Raw genomic sequence first — 20,617 nt, forward strand, 5'->3', positions numbered from 1 at the left:
ACAGGAGGCACGGGCGCGCGCTGGGCGGCGACGGAGCTGCCTGAGAGGGGCGGTGGGGGCGCCGGCGAAGACGGCTCACGGCGCATGCGCAGCCGTTTGGGCGCGTCCTCTGAGGGGTCCGAAGAAGAAGCGGCGGCAGAGGCCGGGTTAGTGGGGGGGGGGGGTTGCGCATGCGCGTGCTGTGGTGGGTTTTGAGGGGCGGCGGGGAGCTGAAAGGAAAGCGAAGAGGGGGATATGGGGAAACTGAGGAAGGGTATGGGGGGGCTGCGGGGCCTCTTTTCAGGCGTTTTGCGTTTGGAGGTGGAGGATGGGACTACAGATCCCGTTATTCCCATCTCTCGCCTCAGAGATCCCGTCATTCCCAGCTGCCGTCGCCTAGCTAACCTCTATCCCCAAGCTAACCACTGGACTACAATTCCCATCTCCCTGAGGGCATTGGATAGCCTTTCCCACGCCCCCAGTCCAGAAAGTAATTGACTACAATTCCCATCTCCTACCCCCTGTAACCATTAGATTGCAATCCCCATGCCCTCAGTCCAGAAAATAATTGACTACAATTCCCATCTTCCCTCAGCCATTAGATTTCAATTCTCCTGTCCAGAAAATAATTGACTACAATTCCCATCTGCCACCCCCTGTAACCATTAGATTGCAATCCCCACGCCCTCAGTCCAGAAAATAATTGACTACAATTCCCATCTCCCACCCCCTGTAACCATTAGATTGCAATCCCCACGCCCTCAGTCCAGAAAATAATTGACTACAATTCCCATCTGCCACCCCCTGTAACCATTAGATTGCAATCCCCACACTCTCAGTCTAGAGAGTATTTGACTACATTTCCCATCTCCCCTCAGCCATTAGATTTCAATTCTCCTGTCTTAAGTCTGGAAAGCAATTGATTACAGTTTCCATCTTCCACCCCCTGTGGCCATTAGGCTGCAGGTCCTTTGCCCGAAAGCCACCTACAGATTTGTACCCTATAGTATTATAGATTGATGTTTACTTGTTTCTGGTAAAAAAATTTAAAAACTCGGCATAAGATTTAGTAATAATTATTTCCTGATACAATTTTCTTAAAGGTTTTGCCTTTAGTTAAAAATTGAAATACAAAAAAGAAAAGAAAAGAAATATTGGGAAGGTAATTATAATTGGACTGCAAGGGGAACAAACAAGTCAGTCCTAGAGGAGATCAACCCTGACTGCTCTTTAGAAGGCCAGATCCTGAAGAGAAAACTCAAATCCTTTGGCCACCTAATGAGAAGGAAGGACTCACTGGAGAAGAGCCTCATGCTGGGAAAGATTGAGGGCAAAAGAAGAAGGGGACGACAGAGAACGAGGTGGCTGGATGGAGTCATGGAAGCAGTCAGTGTGAGCTTAAATGGACTCCAGAGGATGGTAGAGGACAGGAAGGCCTGGAGGAACGTTGTCCATGGGGTCGCGATGGGTCGGACACGACTTCACAACTAACAACAACAAAAATTATAATTGCTCACGTTTCAAATGGGTGAATTTGGGCCAATCCCTTTCTCTCTCAACCCAACCCACCTCACAGGGTTGTTGTGATGGGGAAAATAGGAAATAGCTATACTGTATTAATGAAGTTTGCACACCTGGAGTTGTACATTAAAAAAGGAGGATTGAAAAAATATGTATATAGGGTTTCTAATGTAATACAAATAGTTCTTGACTTACAATTACAATTGAGCCACAGATTTATGTTGCTAAATGAAAGATTTGTTAAATGAGTTTTGCCTCATTTTACGACATTTCTTGCCACAGTTGTTAAGTGAATGTTAAGTTGTTTAATTTATCACACAATGATTAAGTGAATTTGGCTTCCCATTGACTTTGCTTGTCAGAAGGTCACAAAAGGGAATCACCTGATCCTGGGACACTGACCGTCACAACTATGAGCCAATTGCCAACCGTCTGAATTTTGATCCATGTGACCATGGAGGATACTACAATGGTCGTAAGTCTCTTTTTTCAGTGCCATTGTAACTTTGAACCGTCACTAAATGAACTGTTGTAAGTTGAGGATTATCTAAATCTCAGTTTCTGGCAAAAATCTCATAAATTAGAATCATGTGACTGCTGGGTGCTGCAAATGGCTGTAATGAGTGACAGATGCCCAAAATGTGATCATGTGACTGGGGGGGGGGGTTTCATTGTAATTTTCAATGTGGGTCATAAGTAGGTTTTTTTTCAGGGTCTGTCGTAACTTCAAAACACCCAGTCGTAGGTTGAGGACTATGTGAATGTGAAGACTGATGAAGAGGTCAAGATTGTACAGATCCCTTATTTTATTTGGATGAAACAGATGGAAATGGACATATTATAATTCTGCCATTATAAAAGAATTTAAAAGTCTCAGCATCTGTCCGAAGAAGGGATGACTTGGGGTCATTTTGCAATTACTGTGACTAATTCTAATTTTTCATGATTATGCCATCCTGCTGGAATGACACTACAATGAGGCCAGCAAATTGGTAGTTGTGTGTGTATGTGTCGTCTTTTATGTATTCCCACTGTTCATTTTCAGACGTAAGGTTGTCTGTTCATTTCAGGACAAATCCTCTCTACTTTGGATTTATGGAACTTGCGTTCCTATGATTGACAGTTTGAGGTCACTGCTTGCAAAGCAAATGTGCCAGCAATAGTTGGTTCAATTAATCTTGCAGACAAATAGGGCATTGTTTGGCTCTTGGACAAGATATTATCTTCTTTTTTTTCAAAACATCTACACATTGTGGAATGAGAAGCACTTAAACCAGGAACATGCTACATCAGAAATAAAATTTAAAAATCTGCTTCCTCCCATTTGCAAAGAACAGTTTGCAAAGAACAGAGAATACCTCTGGATTTAAAAAAAAAAAACCCCTGTACCATTTCAGACAAATGGCTCTCCAATCCCTTCTTAAAAACTTCCAGTGTTGAAGCATTTACAACTCTGGAGTCAAGTTGGTCCAGTGATTAATTGTTCTCAATGTTAGGAAACTTCTCCATAGTTCCAGATTGCTTCTCTCCTTGATTAGTTTCCATCCATTGTTTCTTCTGCCATCCGGAGCTTTGGAGAATAGATTCTCTTCTTTGTAGGAGAAGATATTGGAAGTCTGTTACCATGTCACCCCAGTCCTTGTCTTCATTAAACTAGACATACCCAGTTCCAGCAACCCTTCTTTATATGTTTTAGCCTCCAGTCCCCTAATCGTCTTTTGTTGCTCTTCAATGCACTCTTTCTGCACAATGTCTTCAACATTTTTTCTCCATCATGGCAACCAAAAGTACTCCATGGCAGTATTCCAAGTCTGGTCTTAAAGGTAAAGGTAGAGGTTTCCCTCGCACATATGTGTTAGTCATTCCTGATTCTAGGGAGTGATGCTCATCTCCATTTCAAAGGTGAAGAGCCAGCACTGTCCAAAGACGTCTTCGTGGTCCTGTGGCCGGCATGACTCAACGCCAAAGACGCACGGAACGCTGTTCCCTTCCCACCAAGGGTGGTCCTTATTTTTCTACTTGCATTTTTTATGTGCTTTCGAACTGCTAGGTTGGCAAAAGCTGGGACAAGTCATGGGAGCTCACCCCATTTCACGGCACTAGGGATTCGAACCGCTGAACCTTTCGATCGACAAGTTCAGCATCTTAGCCCCTTGAGCCACCACGTCCCCAAGTCTGGTCTTACCAAGGCTTTATAAAATGGTACTAACTCTTTACATGATCTTGATTCTGTCCCTCTGTTAATGCAGCCTAGGATTGCGTTGATCTTTGTGGCTGAAGACACACACTGCTGGCTCATCTTTAAGTGATTGTCCACTAGGACTCCAAGATCCCTCTCGCAGTTACCACTATTGAGCCAGGTACCACCTGTTCTGTACCTGTGCATTTGGTTTTTCTTGCCTGAATGTAGAACCTTACTTTTGCTGCATTAGCACCATTTGCAACAATTCTCCCACGCGTAAGGGAACAGAATGATTTTTCCCTACTCCTTTGAGGAAAGGAAAGCATCTTGCATTGAGTGACACGTTTAAATTTTCCTTTTTGAGATTCTCCGAGATGCTTTTAAGAAAAAAATGTCAGGCACTTTATTCAGGATAAATCTTCATCCCTGCAGGCATCCATTTCCATCTGTTTCATCTAAATAAAATGAGGGATCTGTATAATCTTGACCTATTTATTCATCCGTCTTCCCATTCAGGTAGTCCTCAACTTACGACTGGGTGCCTTAGCAGCCATTTGAAGTTACGACAGACTCCCAAAAATCTACTTACATCCCACACTGAGAGTTACAATGAAAACTCCCCGGTCACATGATCAAATTTTGGGCATTTGGCACTCATTGCAGCCATTTGCAGCATACCACAGTCATGTAATGGTAATTTATGACGTTTTTGCCGGAAACTGACATTTAGGTAGTCCTTGACTTAAAACAGTTCATTTAGTGACTGCTCAAAGTTACAACGGCACTAAAAAAAATGACTTGGGATACTTTTTCACACTTACGACTGTTGCAGCATCCCCATGGACACCTCATCGAATTCAGACAACTAGAAACTGACTCAGAACTATGACAGTCACAGTGTCCCAGGGTCACACGATCCCTTTTGTGACCTGACAAAGTTAGTGGTGAAGCTGGATTCACTTAACAACCATTTTACTAATTTAACAGTAGCAGTGATTCAACCATGGCAAGAAAGGTCGTAAAATGGACAAAACCCACTGAACAAATATCTCGCTTATCAAGATAAATTTTGGGCTCAGTTGTGGTCATAAATCGAGGATTACCTATACTTGAAATTTCCCATAGCAAAAATGCCCCATAGCGAACAACAGCTTTGCTTAATGACTGCTGTATTTGCTTTACGACCACTGCAAAAATGGTCATAAAATGAGGTGTGGTGACACAGTGACCCACTTTATAACTGTCATGACTTACCATTGAAATTGTAGTCATAAGTTCAGGACTACATGTGAGGCAACTGGACAGTTTACAGATTATTTTCCTTTTTTCCCTTCTGCATTTTTGTCTTTTCCTTTGAAACTATCCGTATGCCTAAAAGCCAACCCTTTGACAGAGTGGTGTTAAAATGACTGTTTTGTTGCTTGGTCCTAGAAAGACCCTCTCCTTGGCCACTGCCCTCCATGAAATGCCAGAGGGGAAAGAGGACCAAATTATCCCGCTCCTTGCTCCAGCTCTGAAAAGAAAACCCTCGGCTGGAGATAGCTGATGTGCTGCCGATCCGCCTCTCAAGCGTTCTAGTCCTCAAAAAGCCCAAACGACAAAGAGCATTGGAGCCCTTCCTCACGCAAGCCCAATGGGACGATTTTCCAGCAAGGTCTGGAATTGGACCTCTTTTTTCTACGCCCTTCACCGTTCCTGATTTTTTTTTTCCCTCTCCTCCCTGACAAACCCCCCCTCCCCATCTTTTTTTTTTAAAGAAAAAAAAAATCTTTCTGGCAAACCCAGTCCAGTTACTTCATAGGGACTAGTCTCCTTCCCTCTGTCCTCGCCTGAATGGACAGGGAGACTTTTGCGTGTGCCACAAAGTTTTTCCGCGACTACAGCGGCCCGACTCGGGGCGCCGCCTGCCAGCCTCACGACCATGTGGACTACATCGAGAAGCCGGAGACGTTCACATACGCGGATTTTTTCAAGGATTACTTGATCCCCAACGATCCTTGCGTCTTCTCCGCGAAGTTCACAGAGGGCTGGGTCAGCCGGAGGAAGTGGGTCACGCCGGACGGGAAACCCAACTTGGATTACCTCCTGCGAACGTTCGGTAAGCCGGCTTTTCATTGAAACTGAACTGGCCGTAATCTTGGTGTTTTTTGTTTTTTGTTCTTGTTCGAGAGGTGGTGGAGGTGGCTGCGGTGGTGCGCGGTTCTTGATTTGGCCAAAGGCCGCAGGCCCTGCCTGACTGGTTGAAAATCTGGGGCCGACTTGAAGATGCTCCAGCAGTTTTAGGGGCAGTCGTAAAATTAGAAGCAAGCCTTTCCTTCTGTCCAGGAGAGTGAATAGCTAAGATAGTGTATATATAGCAACATTTCTCAAGCCTTAAGACACTTTTAAGATGTGGGTGGAGACTTCAACTCCCAGAATTACTTGCAGGAGAATACTAGGAGGTAGTCCCTCTCCCCTCCTATTCCTCCCTCTCTCCTCTCTTCCTCCCTTTCTCCTTTCCTCTCTCCTCTCCTCTCTCCTCTCTTCCTTGCTCCCCCTCTTTCCTTCCTCTCTTCCCTCCCTTCTCCCTTTCTCCTCTCCATCCTTCTCCTCTCCTCCCTTTCCCCTCATCTTTCCTTCTCCTCTCTTCCTTGCTCCCTCTCTCTTCCCCTCTTTCCTTCCTCCCTCATCCTTCTCTTCCCTCTCTTCCCTTTCTCTTCTCCTCCCTCTCCCCTCACCTTTTCTCCTTTCTTCCTTGCTCCCTCCCTCTTTCCTTCCTTTCTCATCCTCCTCTCTTTCCTCTCCTCTTTCTCTCTCCTCCCTTTCTCCTCTCCATCCCACTCTTCTCCTCTCTCCCCTCGCCTCCTCTCCTTCTCCTCTCTTCCTTGCTCTCTCTCTTTTCCCCTCTTTCCTTCCTCTCTCATCCTCTTCTCTTCCCTCTGCCCTCGCCTTTTCTCCTCTCCTCTCCTCCTCCTCTGCTCACCTCCCTTTTCCTGTCTTCTGCTCCCTCCTCCCTCTTCCCCCCTCTCCCTTTCCCCTCCCCTCCTCTCATTTCCTTGTTTCTCCCTCTTCTCTCCTCCCCGCCTTTACTCTCACCTCTCCTGTCTCTTCCTCCCTCTCCCCTCTCTTCCTCTCTCCCTCTTTCCTTTCCTCCCTCCCCTACCCACTGCTCAGAAAAGGAGAGAATGCCTTTCCAGATGGCAGTCACGCAGGCATGCCCCACTGGGGTCCCCCTAGAGTCTAGGGGGTCTTAATTTGGTCTGGGGCCTAGACCAAATCCCTCCACGGCTTGACCTTTCACCCCCCTACCCCCTACCCCCCCCCCCGGAGCGAGGCCAGGAAACAACAAGAGAGTCCAACCCTGGTGGGCTGAAAGAGTTTATGTTGCAGGCGAGGCTGTAGTCCCTGTGGCCAACTGCGATGTCAAGGAATACAATTGTAACCCAAAGGAACAGCTTAAGCTCAAGGAATACATAAGCTATTGGAAGGAACACATTAAAAAAAGCTATCGCTCCACCCGCGGCTGCCTTTACCTCAAGGATTGGCATCTGCAAAGGTAAGCCACGGCTCTTGCCCGGAGATTGCCGGCATGTCGCTAAATCCCCTCAGTTGATGGTTTTTTTGGGTGGTCCTGCTCCTGACGCCACCTGCCCGGAAGAAACCTCCTTAATTCGCCTCTCTTGTCAGGAACCCACAGCATGAATTTCCTCCTGAAGCTGCAGGAATTGGCTTTAATTTGCACCTCTCGTCATGAACTCACTCACCTGCCGTTGTTTTTTTGTCCTCCTGAGTGTGTCGAATGAATTATTATTATTACTATTATTATTATTATTATTTACATTATTATTATTATTTTCTGGTTTTCTCCTACAATTTGCACGCCTCTTGAGTTCCACCCTGTGTTGTGCTGCCACAGGCGTGCTTCCTTCTTCCATGTCGTAGCACCCTTGTAGGGGCAGTCCTCAACTTGCAACCGTTCGTTTAGTGACTGTTGGGAGCTACCTGACAGAAATGACTTACAGTCAGTCCTCGCACTTACGACCCGTGCAGCATCCTCTCACATCAGTGGCCAGCTTGGCACACGGCATGGTATTTAAGGCCATTGCAGCCTCCCAGGATTGCATGATCGCCATTTACGTCCTTCCCTGCCGGCTTCCGGCAACATCCCCAAGGTCATGTGATCCAAATTCGGACACTTGGCAGCCAACTCGTATTTATGACAGTTACAGCATCCCGGGGGTTGCGTGATCCCCTTTTGCGACCTTCTGGCCAGCAAAGTCAATGGGGAAGCCAGATTGTTACTAACTTAACAATTGCAGTGATTTCCCGTAACGACTGTTTCAGTTGTTGGAAAGGCTGTAAAATGGGGCAAAATTCCCTTAATGATTGCCTTGCTTAGCAACAAAAATATTGGGCTCAGTTGTGGTCGTAAGTCGAGGACTCCCTGTATCTGTTTGGCTGGATAGTCCTCCTAAGTTATTAAACCATCATCTGCCCTTCGTTACGCTCTGGTTTGTCGCAGATTTCAAATGTTGTCATAATCCTTGTCTCTTTAAGGACATTTCCGGATCAGGAGGTCTACACCACGCCCATCTATTTCTCCTCTGATTGGTTGAATGAATACTGGGAAGCCATCGCTGTGGATGACTACCGGTTTGTCTACATGGGACCTAAAGGCTCATGGTAGAACCAACTCCTAATCGGTTTTTTCTTGGGGGGGGGGGTGAGGAGGAAATGTTTGTTTGGAATAGCTGTGATGATGTCCCATCAAGTTGTGGTTGACTCTTGATGAGAACCTAGATAGGTTTTCTGCAGGATGTTCTCACCCAGCCTGGTCCTTCAAGGCTTCTTCCAATGGTGCCCCCATCAACCCTGTAACTGAGTGTCCCTGGAGATCCTCCGTCATTCAGGACAGTGATCATCACATAGATCTAGTTCACAACTCCCCAAAGGACTCACATCCACTCAACAACAGCATTTCTGAGTGAAAAGTACGTGGCCACTCAAAGGAATTCAAGGAATTCAAAAAGTGTGTGGCCGTTCAAAGGAATCAGAGGTCACTGATCTACTTGAAGATAAACACTGGTTCAAGGTTTCTTGAAACCTTTTTTCTTCTGGGATTTGAAGCCACTTGAATTCTTAGATTTGAAGCCACTTGAATTTGAAGCCACTTGACTTCAAATCCCAGAATTCCTCAACCAGCCTGAGGAAATAGAAATAGCTTCTCCTCCTCTATCTCTATCTCCATCTCTATCTTCTCTTCCTCGTTGCCTATCCTTCTCACTGCTTCTCCTCCTTCATGTCCTCCTTCTCCTCATTGCCTATTTTCTCTTTGTCTATCTTTTCCTCTTTGTCTATCTTCTCCATCCTCTTTGTTCATTTCCCCCTCCTCATTGTCTTCTCCATCTCTATTTCCTCCTCCTCATTGTCTATTTCTTTGTCCTTATTATCTATCTATCTCCTCCTCCAACTCCATCATCTCCTCTTTGTCTATCTTCTCTTTCTCCATCTTTTCCTTCCATCTTCTCCTCCTTCATGTTCTCATTGTCTATCTTCTCCGTTTTTCCTCTTTCTCATTTTCTATCTTCTCCTTCTCCTGTTCCCCCCACCCCCCATTCAGAGCATGCTGGCTGGGGAATTTTGATGAGTTGAAGTCCATTCATATTCAAGTGGCCAAGCTCGAGCTACACTCAGAGGTAGCTCTATCCCAAAATATCCAGCAAAAGGGTGTCCAGTCTCTATGGCCCTGGCAGTCCCAAATTAGCCCAGGATATTTCTGCTTTGCAGGATCTACAACTCTGTCTTCAGAAGGTGGAATTCAATTTCACAGTTAAGTCTCCCTCTTATTCAGTGCGTCGTCCTCCTTCTTCCTCACCTGCCTGCCTCTTCCCTTTTCTGCCAGGACGCCCTTCCACGCCGACGTCTTCCGCTCTTACAGCTGGTCGGCCAACATCTGCGGCAAAAAGAAATGGCTAGTTTTCCCCCCAGGCCAAGAAGAGTTTCTAAAGGACCGCCACGGCCACCTGCCATTCGACATCACAGCTCCCGACTTGAAGAATGGCTCCTTGTATCCCCGCTACGCTCAGAGCAGCCCTCCGGTCGAAATCATACAGGAAGCTGGTGAGATAGTCTTCATCCCGAGCGGTTGGCATCATCAGGTTTACAATCTGGTGAGAATCTTCCAAAAACCACAAGCTTTCGACTACACACACACACACACACACACACACCCCGCACTGTGGATTCTGCTGCTGCCAACGTCATTTGGTAGCATGCATTTTCTTTCTAGGGCCACTGAGAGGAAGATGTCACCACTGAGTTCACAAGCCTTGCTTTGCACGCCAGAGATTCTGGGCGCCCTTTCCTCTGACGCAGCATTAAACAATTGTGGCTGCTCAGACTTAATTGTTCCTGATTCGATATAAGCAAAAAGCAAGAAAGCCAGTTTGGGGCTTAGTGCAGTGGTTCCCAACCAGTGTGCCGCGGCACTAAGGGGTGCCATGAGATCTTTTGAGGGTGCCGGGAACTTTTGAGCTACAGAGATTTTAAATATCTATTTCCTTATAAGGGTGCCGGGAACTTTTGAAAGGCTTTCCAAGGGTGCCTCAAACAAGAAAAGGTTGTGCCTCAAACAAGAAAAGGTTGGGAACCACTGGCTTAGTGGCTAAGGCACTGGGCTAGAAACTGAGGAAATAAGAGTTTTAGTCCAGCTGGTGACTTTCGGCCAACTGTTAGTTTTAGTCCCACCTTAGGCAAGTCCAATCAACAAGAAATGGAGAGTTCTAGTTCTACCTTAGGCATGAAAGCTGGCTGAGTGATATGGGCCAATCGCCAGGAGACAGTGAATTCTAGTTCCATTTTAGGCATGAAAGCCGCTTGGGTGATTTGGAGCCAATCACCAGGAGACAGTGAGTTCTAGTCCCGCCTTAGGCATAAAAGACAGCTGGGTGACTTTGGCCAATCACCAGGAGATGGCGCGTCACCAAGAAACTATCTGTGAGATTTGGTCCAACATCATCCAGCCAATTGTTGATTCCTAAGGCAGGATTAGAACTCATTGTCTCCTGGTATTTGGCCCAAAGTCACCCTTTGATGCCAAAGTTTCAGCCCTAAATTTACAGCTTGATTTCTCCCCAACTCCCTATTTTCTTAAGAGACCCAATCCACAGTCTACGAGTTGAATTCTCTTTTAAACCAACTACCTAATCCTTTTCTGTGATGAAATGTTTGACTTTTGATGGGTCGTTGAACAGAAATTTTCATCCTAGAGCCCCAAAGGTGCTTTTTCAAGAGGCAACTGGACTTTCTGGGTTTTTGGTTTTTTTTGAAGATACTCTTGGATGAGAAGTGAAACGTCTTGAAAGAAAAACCAGAAAATCCAGTTGCCTGTTGAAAAAACACCTTTGGTTAAAAAAAAAAATAGCACCCTAACCATGACCTGAGTGGCTGAGAATCTCCATGGAGCCCATTTTAATCCTTTGAGGAATTCAGTCCCTTAGGCTAGGAGGAGACCAATAGTACCACACCAGCCCCCTCATCTTCGTCCCAGTCCCCCCAGGTGTCACAGGTCAGAGGGATAAACGTTTCCCGTTTCCTGCCCCCTCCCAGGAAGACACCATCTCCATCAACCACAACTGGGTGAACGGATGCAACGTGGCCATTATGTGGAGCTTCCTCCAGGACGAACTCGCCGCCGTCCAGCGGGAGATCAAAGAATGGAAAGAGACCATGGAAGACTGGCACCTGCAATGCCAGGTAAAAAACACACCTGGGAACCTTTCGCCAGGAGTCTGGTCCCTGACATACAGGTAGATATTTTCGAGTGAAACCTGAATAGGACACCATAGCTACAGCCTCTCGGCGTGACCGAAGACATGGTGGAGCCTGCAAACCATCCGGTTAACGTCTCAACCACATTGAGCGTCCTTTGTTTTTTGTTCTCCCTCCTTCCCTCCCTCCCTCTCTCTCTCTCTCTCTCTCTCTCTCTCTTCTGGACGATGTGCTGGGCCTCAGCCTCTCCCCTTCTTCCTCTTCCCCAGGTGCTGATGAAGTCCTACACTGGCATCGACTACAAAGAATTCTACAACTTCCTGAAGATCATTGCGGAAAATCGCATTTTCGTGCTGGAGCACCACCACTCGGAAGACGATGCCTCCAAGCGTTCCTCCAGGGCCGCCCTCTCCAGCCTGGGGATGCTTCACGCGGTGTTCGACCTGAAAAGGACCGCAAAAGTCTTGGCCTCCTTGAACGCCAACGAAGAATTCAAGAAGCTGAAACCCGACGCCCTCTCGCCGCCCCCGCAGGCTCTCTTGCACCGTCTGAAAGCTGCAATCGACACTGCCCTCCTCTGAAAGCCTCCCTGGCGAGCATCTTTTGATTTGCAAATGGCCTTTCCTTTGCAAGATGGCTGCATGTGAATATTATCCTCTTCTTCTTCTTTTTCCCCCCTTTCAATCGCCCCTTTTAAAAGTCTCCAGCACAAAAATTATTATTATTATTTTGAGGAGATCAACGGGTAACGCAGAGGTAGATTTTTAGATAATTTAAAAAGTAAAGGAGTCCGTATAAGTTTTACAGGTAATCCTCGGCTTATGACCACAGCTGAGCCCAAAGTTTCCACAGACACTTGTTAAGTGGTGAATTTGGGCCCATTTTATGATTTTTCTCACTGCTGTTGTTCAGTTAGTAATCCGGTTGTTAAGTGAATCTGGCTTCCCGGTTGATTTTGCTCATCCGAAGGTCGCAAAAGGGGAATCAGGTGACCCCGGGACACTGTGACCGTCATAAATAAGGGTCAGTTGCCAGGCGTCTGAATTTTGATCATGATGCTGCAATGGCCGTATATATGAAAAACGGTCATAAGCCACTTGAACGGTCACTAAATGAACAGTTGTAAGTCAAGGACTATCTGTACTCTGCTAGTTGTAGATGAATTTAGGAGGTGAACTAGGGAATTTAAGGGCGGGGGGGTAGGAAATGTTGCTGAAAAGCAAAGAGTCAAATTCGAGGGTACGAGGGAGTTATATTCGCTCCCCGAAAACTCGCTTCCTGAAGAAATAGGACTAGAGTATTCTTGAGTTACTGCTACTTACTGAATTTAAATCTGGCCGAATCAAAATTCTGAATAAATATCTATATCTATCCATAGAAGCTTATACTCCTGGCACCTTTGCTTCGTTTGATTCTTTGGGCCGGCGGAAAAGAGCCTTAAGATGGAGCACACAGACGAGAAAAGAAAGGACAAATGAAAAAAGTCTCATATTTATTGCTTGAAGCCAATTTTTTTTCCCCTCGGCGCTGCGTGAATGTGAGAGAGCAATTAGGAATTTTCAGCTCAGGCATAGCATATCAACTTTTCAGGGATCGGCCGAAGATTGTGGTGGGTCTTAGCCGGCTCAAGCTGGACGGTGGACAAGGGCTTCCACTTTTTCTTACTAAGCCATGTTCGCTTTCTCCGCCTCAAGGGCTGCCTCTCACTTTGCCTTTCTGCTTTGAGTTCAAGACGTTTTCGAAATCAGCCGGGATTGTCGGTTTTTTTCCCTTCTTCTTCGTTTTCGTAAACCAAGATTTCCTGAAATCCTTCTCGGTGGCTTCCAGGCCTGGAGCAGAACCACCCCTGGTGAATTCAAGAGACGAGGAGGACAAAGAACATCAAATCGGAGGGTTGCAAGGGACCTTGGAGGTCTTCTAGTCCAACCCCCCCCAGGAACAAAGGCTTTGAAGGACTTTTCTCCGAGGCCCAACCTTCTCTCTTCCTCCTTGATCAGATGTGATGGGCGAACATGGAGACTTTGCTCAAGCTATGAGTGGGAGAAAGGAAAGAGGAGGTGGTCCTTCAAACACGAGGAAACAGACTAAATCTCCACAACAGTTGCTCGGAGGAAGGGCGTCCCTTCCTTTAAAAAAGGACAGCACAAAATTTACTGTACATTTTAGGAATGATCCATGGTGTCCTCTGAGCTGGGTGGTTTTCTTGCAGACATTTCATGACCCAACTAGGTAACATCATCAGGGCTAGAAGGAATTGCATGAGAAGAAAGGGAGGACGACGATTGTGAAATCCTTGGTGCTCTCTCAGAAATGTCTATATTGTTCCAGACATTTCATGAACAAACTAGGTAGTATCATCAGTGCTAGAAGGGAAAGGGATGTGTGGAGAGGAGGAAGAGGGGGACTTTCTTGAAACCTCTGCAAGAAATTCCCGAGTTCAGAGAACACCAAAGACCCCACAGTCATCGTCTTCTCTACAAACCTTCCTTCTAGCACTGATGATGTTACTTAGTTGGGTCAAGAAATGTCTGCGAGAAAACCCACCAAGAGCCCCACATTTCATCCCTGAACATAGTTATAGGATACGAGCTTCGATGCTATGGCTAAGTGTAACTAGTCCATATGCCATAAGGGCTCAAAACTACTCGTAGGATGTCCCTTTGGGGGTGTCTGTAGAACCCTCCCCACCTCTATAGAGGCTTCCTTCTCAATGGGGACTGGCTGGGACCTGGTCTTCCTCTTAGCTGTAGTCCATTAAATGTCCACTTTGACCTTTCCTGGTGGGGGCCCCTGTTTTAACCCTGAGCTGAAGTGGACCCCCACCCCCTTCCCCCCAAGTGTTTTGCCAGAGCATCTGGAGATCTTGATAAAATCGCACATTGAGGGGAAAAAAAAGAGATAATAAATGAATTAAACGTTCTTGGTTTCTCTGGTCTTTTTCAATCGGTCGCTCTTGAGCTGGGCCTGAATGCCACAGGGTGAAAAGAAGGTTGTGCGTAAAACATGGTTACCCAACCTTGGCAACGTTCAACTGGAATTGCCCTCCCTCCCTCCCTCCGTCCTATTTTTTTCGCTTCCTTCCGCAGTGGTTAGAGCGCAGTCCTGCAGGCTACTTCTGCTGACTGCTGGCTGACTGCAGTTTGGCAGTTAAAATCTCACCAGATTCAAGGTTGACTCAGCCCTGAAAATGAGGATCCCAATGGTTGGGGGCAATGTGCTGACTTTATAAACCGCTTAGAGAGGGCTGTAACAGTACTATGAAGCGGTATATAAGTCTTAAGTGCTATTGCTATTCCTTCTTTCTCTTTCCACCTTTCCCTTCTTTCGTTCTTACTCTTGTCTTTCTTTTACTTACACTCAGTTCGGCTTTTCCTTCCTTTCCTTTTTTCCCCTTATACTCAATCCTTTTTTACATTCAGTTCCTCCTTCCCTTTTCCCTTTCCTTCCTTCCTTTCTCCTTCCTTTTCATCCTCTCTTTCCTTCTTTTTTTTACTCAGTTCCTCCCTCTTTTCCTTCCTCCTTTCTTCTTACTCTCCCTTTTTCTTACTCAGTTCCTCTTTTCCTTCCTTTTTTTGGTTTTTTCTTACACTCAGTTCTTACTTACTTATTTACTTACTTTTTCCTTACACTCAGTTGTTCCTCCCTCCCTCCCTTCTGTATAATTTTTCCTCTTTTCCTCCCCTTTTGTTCTCACAGTGGAAAAACACCTCCAGAATAAAATGTCACGTATACATGAGGTCCTTTTGTACTTATCTCAAATTGTGTCCACTTTTTTTATCTGATGTATTGCAAAAAACAAGGTCACGGTTGAGAACACGTTTGGCGGTTTATTAATTTTTGTGTTTTTTAAAAAATATAAAACCCAGTCAATAATTCTACAAAAGACCAGAATTTCAGAGAAAAGTCGATTAGGAAAAATTAGAGTTGCATTTCTAACAGCTGGGAAATGATTTGCCTGGTACTTGAGAGAAGTTGACCTCGGAGAAAAACAAGCTAAATGCTTGTCACGTTAAACTTCTCTGTTCCCCAAAACCAATCCTGTTTCAAATTATTTTTAAAAAAACAACAGAATTTAGCATCCAGTATGAAATATTGGTAGTTGTAGAAAATCTCTTTGCAACTTCATAATTAAGGTGTTTTTTTTCCTCTCCCTCTGGTGGATCATTTTGAGACCCTTAACTCTCTCCATCCTTAGGATCCTGTTCCTTCTATTTTAATTGGTAGACGTAGCAAAGGGTGTTAAAATAGGACAAATAAAAATTGAGATTTCTGCCCTTAACAGACTGCAGCTCTCAAGAGAAACGTTTTAATTTGTTAAAAAAGATGGGATTTTGCAGATTGACCCGCAAAAATACATCTGTGAGACATAAGCAGAAGTACAAAGAACAGAAAAAAACACTACACAGGTAGTCCTCCATTTACAACAGTTCATTTAGTGACCTTTCAAGTTACAATGGCACTGAGAAAGTGGTGATTTATGACTGTTTTTCACAGTTATGATGGTCGCAGTTTCCTGGGGTCACGTGATCCCCTTGCGACCTGATCAGAAAAGTCAAATGGAGCATCATATTCACTTAACAACCATGTGATTGTTGTGTGTGCGCCCCCCCGAGCTGGGCCCCCTGCCAGAAAGTGACTCGGAAAGTGAGGGGAAAGGGCCATCAGGACTTACCTCTGGAGCATTGGCTCCTCTGGCTCAGCTCCAGGAGCCAGAGGCAGGCCAGGTGGAGGAGATAACAAGGCCTCCATCCCCTGATTCTTCCCCCCCCAGGCCATGCCTCCAGACCCAGCTGATGGCAACCAGGCTGACTAGATCCCAGGTTTCAGAGATACGCGAGGCGCTACAACAAAGAAAGGGGTGGGGCAGGCCTAGAGAGTGCTGAGTCACAAAGCCACACCCCACAGAGTATAAAAGCAGCCCTGGCTGCTCTTCTGCTCCATGACGAGCAAAAATTGAGCTGAACTCTTTGATTCGTGGAGAAGTGAGCTAAACATTCGGCCTGGATTGCTGACTTCCTGGTTGCCTGGCAACCCCAAGATAAGGGAAACTTTAGCAGGCAGCTGCAGATTCCCTGCCAAGATGATAGCCATGAACTCAATTACTGGCTTGTTTAGCCAGCTCGCATGGCTGAGGCCAGGAGGGGACAGAACAGTGACAGACTTAACAATTGCACTTAACTGGGGCAGGAAAGTTCATAAAATGGGGCAAAATTCACTTAATATCTCAAGAGAATTTTGGGCTCAATTATAGTCGTAAGTCAAGGACTACCTATATTCTATTGAATCTCCTTACAAAAGTCCTCACTTAATGACCGTTCCAATGGACCCTCCTGAGGTCATCCAACCACACTGCAGGAATTTGGCAACTGGTTTACCTTTAGGAACCAGTTCCATAGTCAGGTGATACAATTAATGTTTTTTTTTAAATTATATTTATTAAATTTACTATACGTAATTATTTTCTAAACTTATTGAATTTACTAAGTATTATTTACCAAATTTATGGAATGTATTCACTTATTTATCTACCAAGTTTATTTATTGAAATTATTCTATTAAATTTGTTCCTTGAATTCTTATTTCAGTGAGTAAATGCAGCTGTTCAATTAATACCATGGTCGTTAAGCGAATCCAGCTCCCCCATTAATTGCACTTGCCAGGAAGTTGCAAAAGAGGAATCGAGTGACAGCCCGCCTTCCCCGGGACTCTGCAACCGTCATAAATTTGAGACAGTTGCCAGGCATCTGAATTTTGATCACAGGGGATGCTGCGATGGTCGTAAGGCTGAGAAATGGCCATAGGTCACTTTTTTTCACTGCTGTTATAACTTTGAACGGTCACTAAATGAACTGTTGTAAATCAAGGACTACCTGTAGCCTCACCCTATCTTTTTTTCTGTCAATTTCAAGCAAGCTCCGGTCATTGATTCAATTTTGAAGAAACTGACAGCGCCTTTAAAAGAATGAACATGCTTCCCATAGGAAAGACAAATATTAATTTTAAAAAATAAACAACAGCAGCAACTGCGTTCAGTCTAGTTTCTGGGCATGACCAGAATAAATTCTCCAACTGCTGTTGGCTGTGGATGATGGGGTTGTGTAGTCTTTCAGGAGTCACACGCCGTTCAAGGAAGTCTTATCTCCTGGATAAGCTGGTAGCAGGACTAAAAGGCAAGAAGGAAAGTTCAGTTTGGAGATTAAGAACTAAAAAAAAAAATTGCGTTTATTCTGTGTTCCTCCCCTTAAGCTCATCTTCTCTCTCCCATCACCCCATAAATGTTGAGGGGGAAAAAACTCCAGCAGCTGACACAACATCAGGAAAATATTGCATTTTGCCACCTGCTAAAATTTATCTTTTTGGGTAAATATTACACACTGAGATTAAAAGACTCCCAACTCAATCTAGCAGTATAGCAATTAAAAAAAACCTTTTTTCTCCAAAGGAAGATTTATAAATCCAGCTCAGCTGTAGATGAAGAAGGATGCCATCGAAAACACAAAGGAAGGATCCTTCCTTCCTTCCTTCCTTCTTGCCTTCCTCCCTCCCTCCCTTTCCTCTTTCCTTCTCCCTTCCTTCCTTCCTTTCCCTCCCTCCCTTCATTTCCCCTTCCTTCCTTCCTCTCTTTCCCTTCCTCCTTTCTTTCTTTCCTTCCTCCTTCCCTTTCCCCTTCCTTCCTTTCCTTCCCTCCCTCTCTCCCTTTCTCCTTTCCCCTTCCTTCCTTCCCTTCCTCTCTTTCCCCTTCTTCCTTCCTTCCTTCCTTCCTTCCTTCCTCCTTCCTCCCTCCTTTCCTTCCTCCTTCCTTCCTTTCCCTTCCTTCCCTTCCTCCCTTTCCCCTTCCTTCCTCCTTTCTTTCCTTCCCTTCCCTTTCCCTTCCTTTCCCCTCCCTCCCCTCCTCCGTCCCTTTCCTCTTCCTTGCTTCCTTCCTTGCTTCCTTCCTTCCTTCCTTTCCTTCCCTCCCTCTCTCCCTTTCTCCTTTCCCCTTCCTTCCTTCCCTTCCTCTCTTTCCCCTTCCTTCTTCCCTTTCCCCTCCCTCTTTTCCTCCCTTCCTCCCTTCCTCCCCCTCCTTTCCTTCCTTCCTCCTTCCCTTTCCCCTTTCTCCCTTCCTTCCCTTCCTCCCTTTCCCCTTCCTTCCTCCTTTCTTTCCTTCCCTTCCCTTTCCCTTCCTTTCCCCTCCCTCCCCTCCTCCGTCCCTTTCCTCTTCCTTGCTTCCTCCCTTCCTTCCTTTCCTCCCTCCCTCCCTCCTTTTTCTTTCTACTCCTTCCGTCCTTTATTATTTCTTCCCTTCCTCCCCCCTTACCTCCAGTGCCGTCAGGAGGAAGTCATGTTTTCCACCATTTGTGGGATCCATCAGATCTCTGATCAAGTGAATTTCTGCTCCTAGACGTTGGATGCTACAAAAGAGGAACATCTTACATCAGAACAGGAAGGTGGGTGACAATCAGGTTAGGTGTCTGCAGAGCATCATCACAACAATTGAGACCATCCACACAATCTTGACCATACGGTGTAGAATCTTATGAGTGGGGGGTTGAAGTCTGCATGGAGGAGGAGGAGGAAGAGGAGGAGGAGGAAGAATGTTGGTACTCTCTGAACATGGTGGGTTTTTTGCAGATGTTTCATGACTCATGTAGTGCATGGAAGAGGGGTTTGTGGAGAGGAGGAGGAAGAGGAGGAGGAGGACGAGGAAGAGGAGGAGGAGGAAGAGGAGGAGGGAGAGGAGGAGGAAAAGGACTGAAGAGCCCTTGTTGCTGTCTGAACTGGGTGGTTTCCTTGCAAACCTTTCATGACCCAACTAGGGAACTTCATCAGTGCTAGAAGAGAGTGGAGTTTTTTTTTAATTTATTTGCATTTATATCCCGCCCTTCTCCGAAGACTCGGGGCGGCTTACACTATGTTAGCAATAGTCTTCATCCTATTTGTATATTTATAATTGGTAGTAGAGTTGGTAGAGAGGAGGGGGGAGGAGGAGGAAAAGTATTGTGGAATCCTCAGTGCTCTCTGAGCTGGGTGGTTTCCTTGCAGATGTTTCATGACCCAACTAGGGAACTTCATCAGTGCTAGAAGGGATGAGGGGGTTGCGGAGAGAGGAAGAGGAGGAAGAAGGACTGTGGGGGTCCTTGGTGCTTTCCGAGCTTCGTTGCTGGCCTGTCAGGTGTGTGTTCCCCCCCCCACACTTGCAATCCACAGAAGCATGTCCTCACCTGGCCCGTGTGACCACATAGGTCAGCAGAGGCAGTAAATCATCCATCGGCAAATTACATTCCTTCCCCAAAATCTGGTTTATCGTTTCCTCAATCTCCTCGTACGTCTGCTGCAGAATGTCCAGTTTTTCCTGAGGGTCCATGGTAGTGCTGCAAGGGAGGAGGGGGTGAACAGAGACACAAGGCTCCCAATTCTATAAAATCCCCTGGGAAGCCAAAAGCTGCTATGAGGTGCACAGGGAAGAATTTTTTGAGAATGATTTCTCAAAAAAAAAAAGAAAAAAAGAGGAATCTCATTGACCAGTAGTCTCATTGACCAGTAGTCCTCGGCTTACGACTGGTTGTTTATCAATGACCATTCTAAGCTATGACAAATCGCCCAAAAGCGTTTTGACACCTGGATTCGAATTTCAGACAGCTGCCCCACTGGTCACATGACTGCGTTTGGGGTGATCAGCAGCCAGACTGTATTTATGGCCATCTGCACTCTTTGAACGGTCACTAAACGAACGGCAGTAAATCAAGGACGGCTTGTATCCTTCTCATTCGATGAGAGGTTAGGGTTAGATTTAGGACAACTGGGCTTTCTGACTTTTCTGTGAAGACATTTCACTTCTCATCCAATAAGCTTCTTCAGCTCTGATTGGATGGAAGGATTTCTACTCCTTCCAGACAGCTGGTCATTTGTATTCTTTTAGCAGGTCATTGTGACCACTTGGCGGTTTAACCGTGTCCTCAGGGTCACCTGTGTGCTGCAAATGGGTGTGGAGCCTTCTTGGAATTGCTGAACATCCTGCGGAAAGCACAACTCCACAACAGATTTATAGGTTTATAAATCTAATAAAATAAATAAATAATAATAAATAATAAACACAAGTTCTTTCAGCAGTTCCAAGAAGCTCCACGCCCATTTGCACCACTCGGGTGACCCCGAGGACAGAGGTAAACCTCCAAGCGGCCTCAACGATACTCCAAAAGAACGCAA

At 45.8% G+C, this 20,617-nt stretch overlaps 2 protein-coding genes across 20 annotated transcripts in view; one reads left to right on the forward strand and one right to left on the reverse strand.

The window, feature by feature from the left end:
- Positions 1-2: 2 nt before the first annotated feature.
- JMJD4 (jumonji domain containing 4) lies at positions 3-14,350 on the forward strand. 3 transcript variants are annotated; one of them, XR_009154812.1, is made up of 8 exons: positions 3-146; positions 5,114-5,780; positions 7,052-7,217; positions 8,219-8,344; positions 9,564-9,831; positions 11,270-11,416; positions 11,701-12,074; positions 12,810-14,350. XR_009154812.1 is itself a non-coding variant. In XM_058179960.1 (7 exons), exons 2-7 carry the CDS (start codon positions 5,516-5,518, stop codon positions 12,010-12,012), a joined length of 1,284 nt encoding a protein of 427 aa, XP_058035943.1. In that variant the 5' UTR covers positions 3-146; positions 5,114-5,515; the 3' UTR covers positions 12,013-14,350. The 3 variants fall into 3 exon arrangements, 2 of the variants coding, with proteins under 2 accessions (XP_058035943.1, XP_058035944.1); XM_058179960.1 differs by having other exon boundaries at positions 11,701-14,350; XM_058179961.1 differs by having other exon boundaries at positions 9-146; positions 5,118-5,780; positions 11,701-14,350.
- Positions 14,351-15,844: 1,494 nt separating this feature from the next.
- ALS2CL (ALS2 C-terminal like) overlaps positions 15,845-20,617 on the reverse strand; it is a 63,637-nt gene continuing 58,864 nt past the window's right edge. For all 17 annotated transcript variants that reach the window (XM_058179930.1, XM_058179932.1, XM_058179933.1 and 14 more), the window contains 3 exons: positions 19,633-19,782; positions 18,729-18,822; positions 15,845-17,594 (listed from right to left, as the gene is read on the reverse strand). In XM_058179930.1, coding sequence (XP_058035913.1) covers positions 17,556-17,594; positions 18,729-18,822; positions 19,633-19,782 — 283 coding nt within the window. In that variant the 3' untranslated portion in view covers positions 15,845-17,555. The remainder of the gene's footprint in view (positions 17,595-18,728; positions 18,823-19,632; positions 19,783-20,617) is intronic.

Source organism: Ahaetulla prasina, chromosome 4 (genome assembly GCF_028640845.1).
Source record: "Ahaetulla prasina isolate Xishuangbanna chromosome 4, ASM2864084v1, whole genome shotgun sequence".
Classification (NCBI taxonomy): domain Eukaryota; kingdom Metazoa; phylum Chordata; class Lepidosauria; order Squamata; family Colubridae; genus Ahaetulla; species Ahaetulla prasina.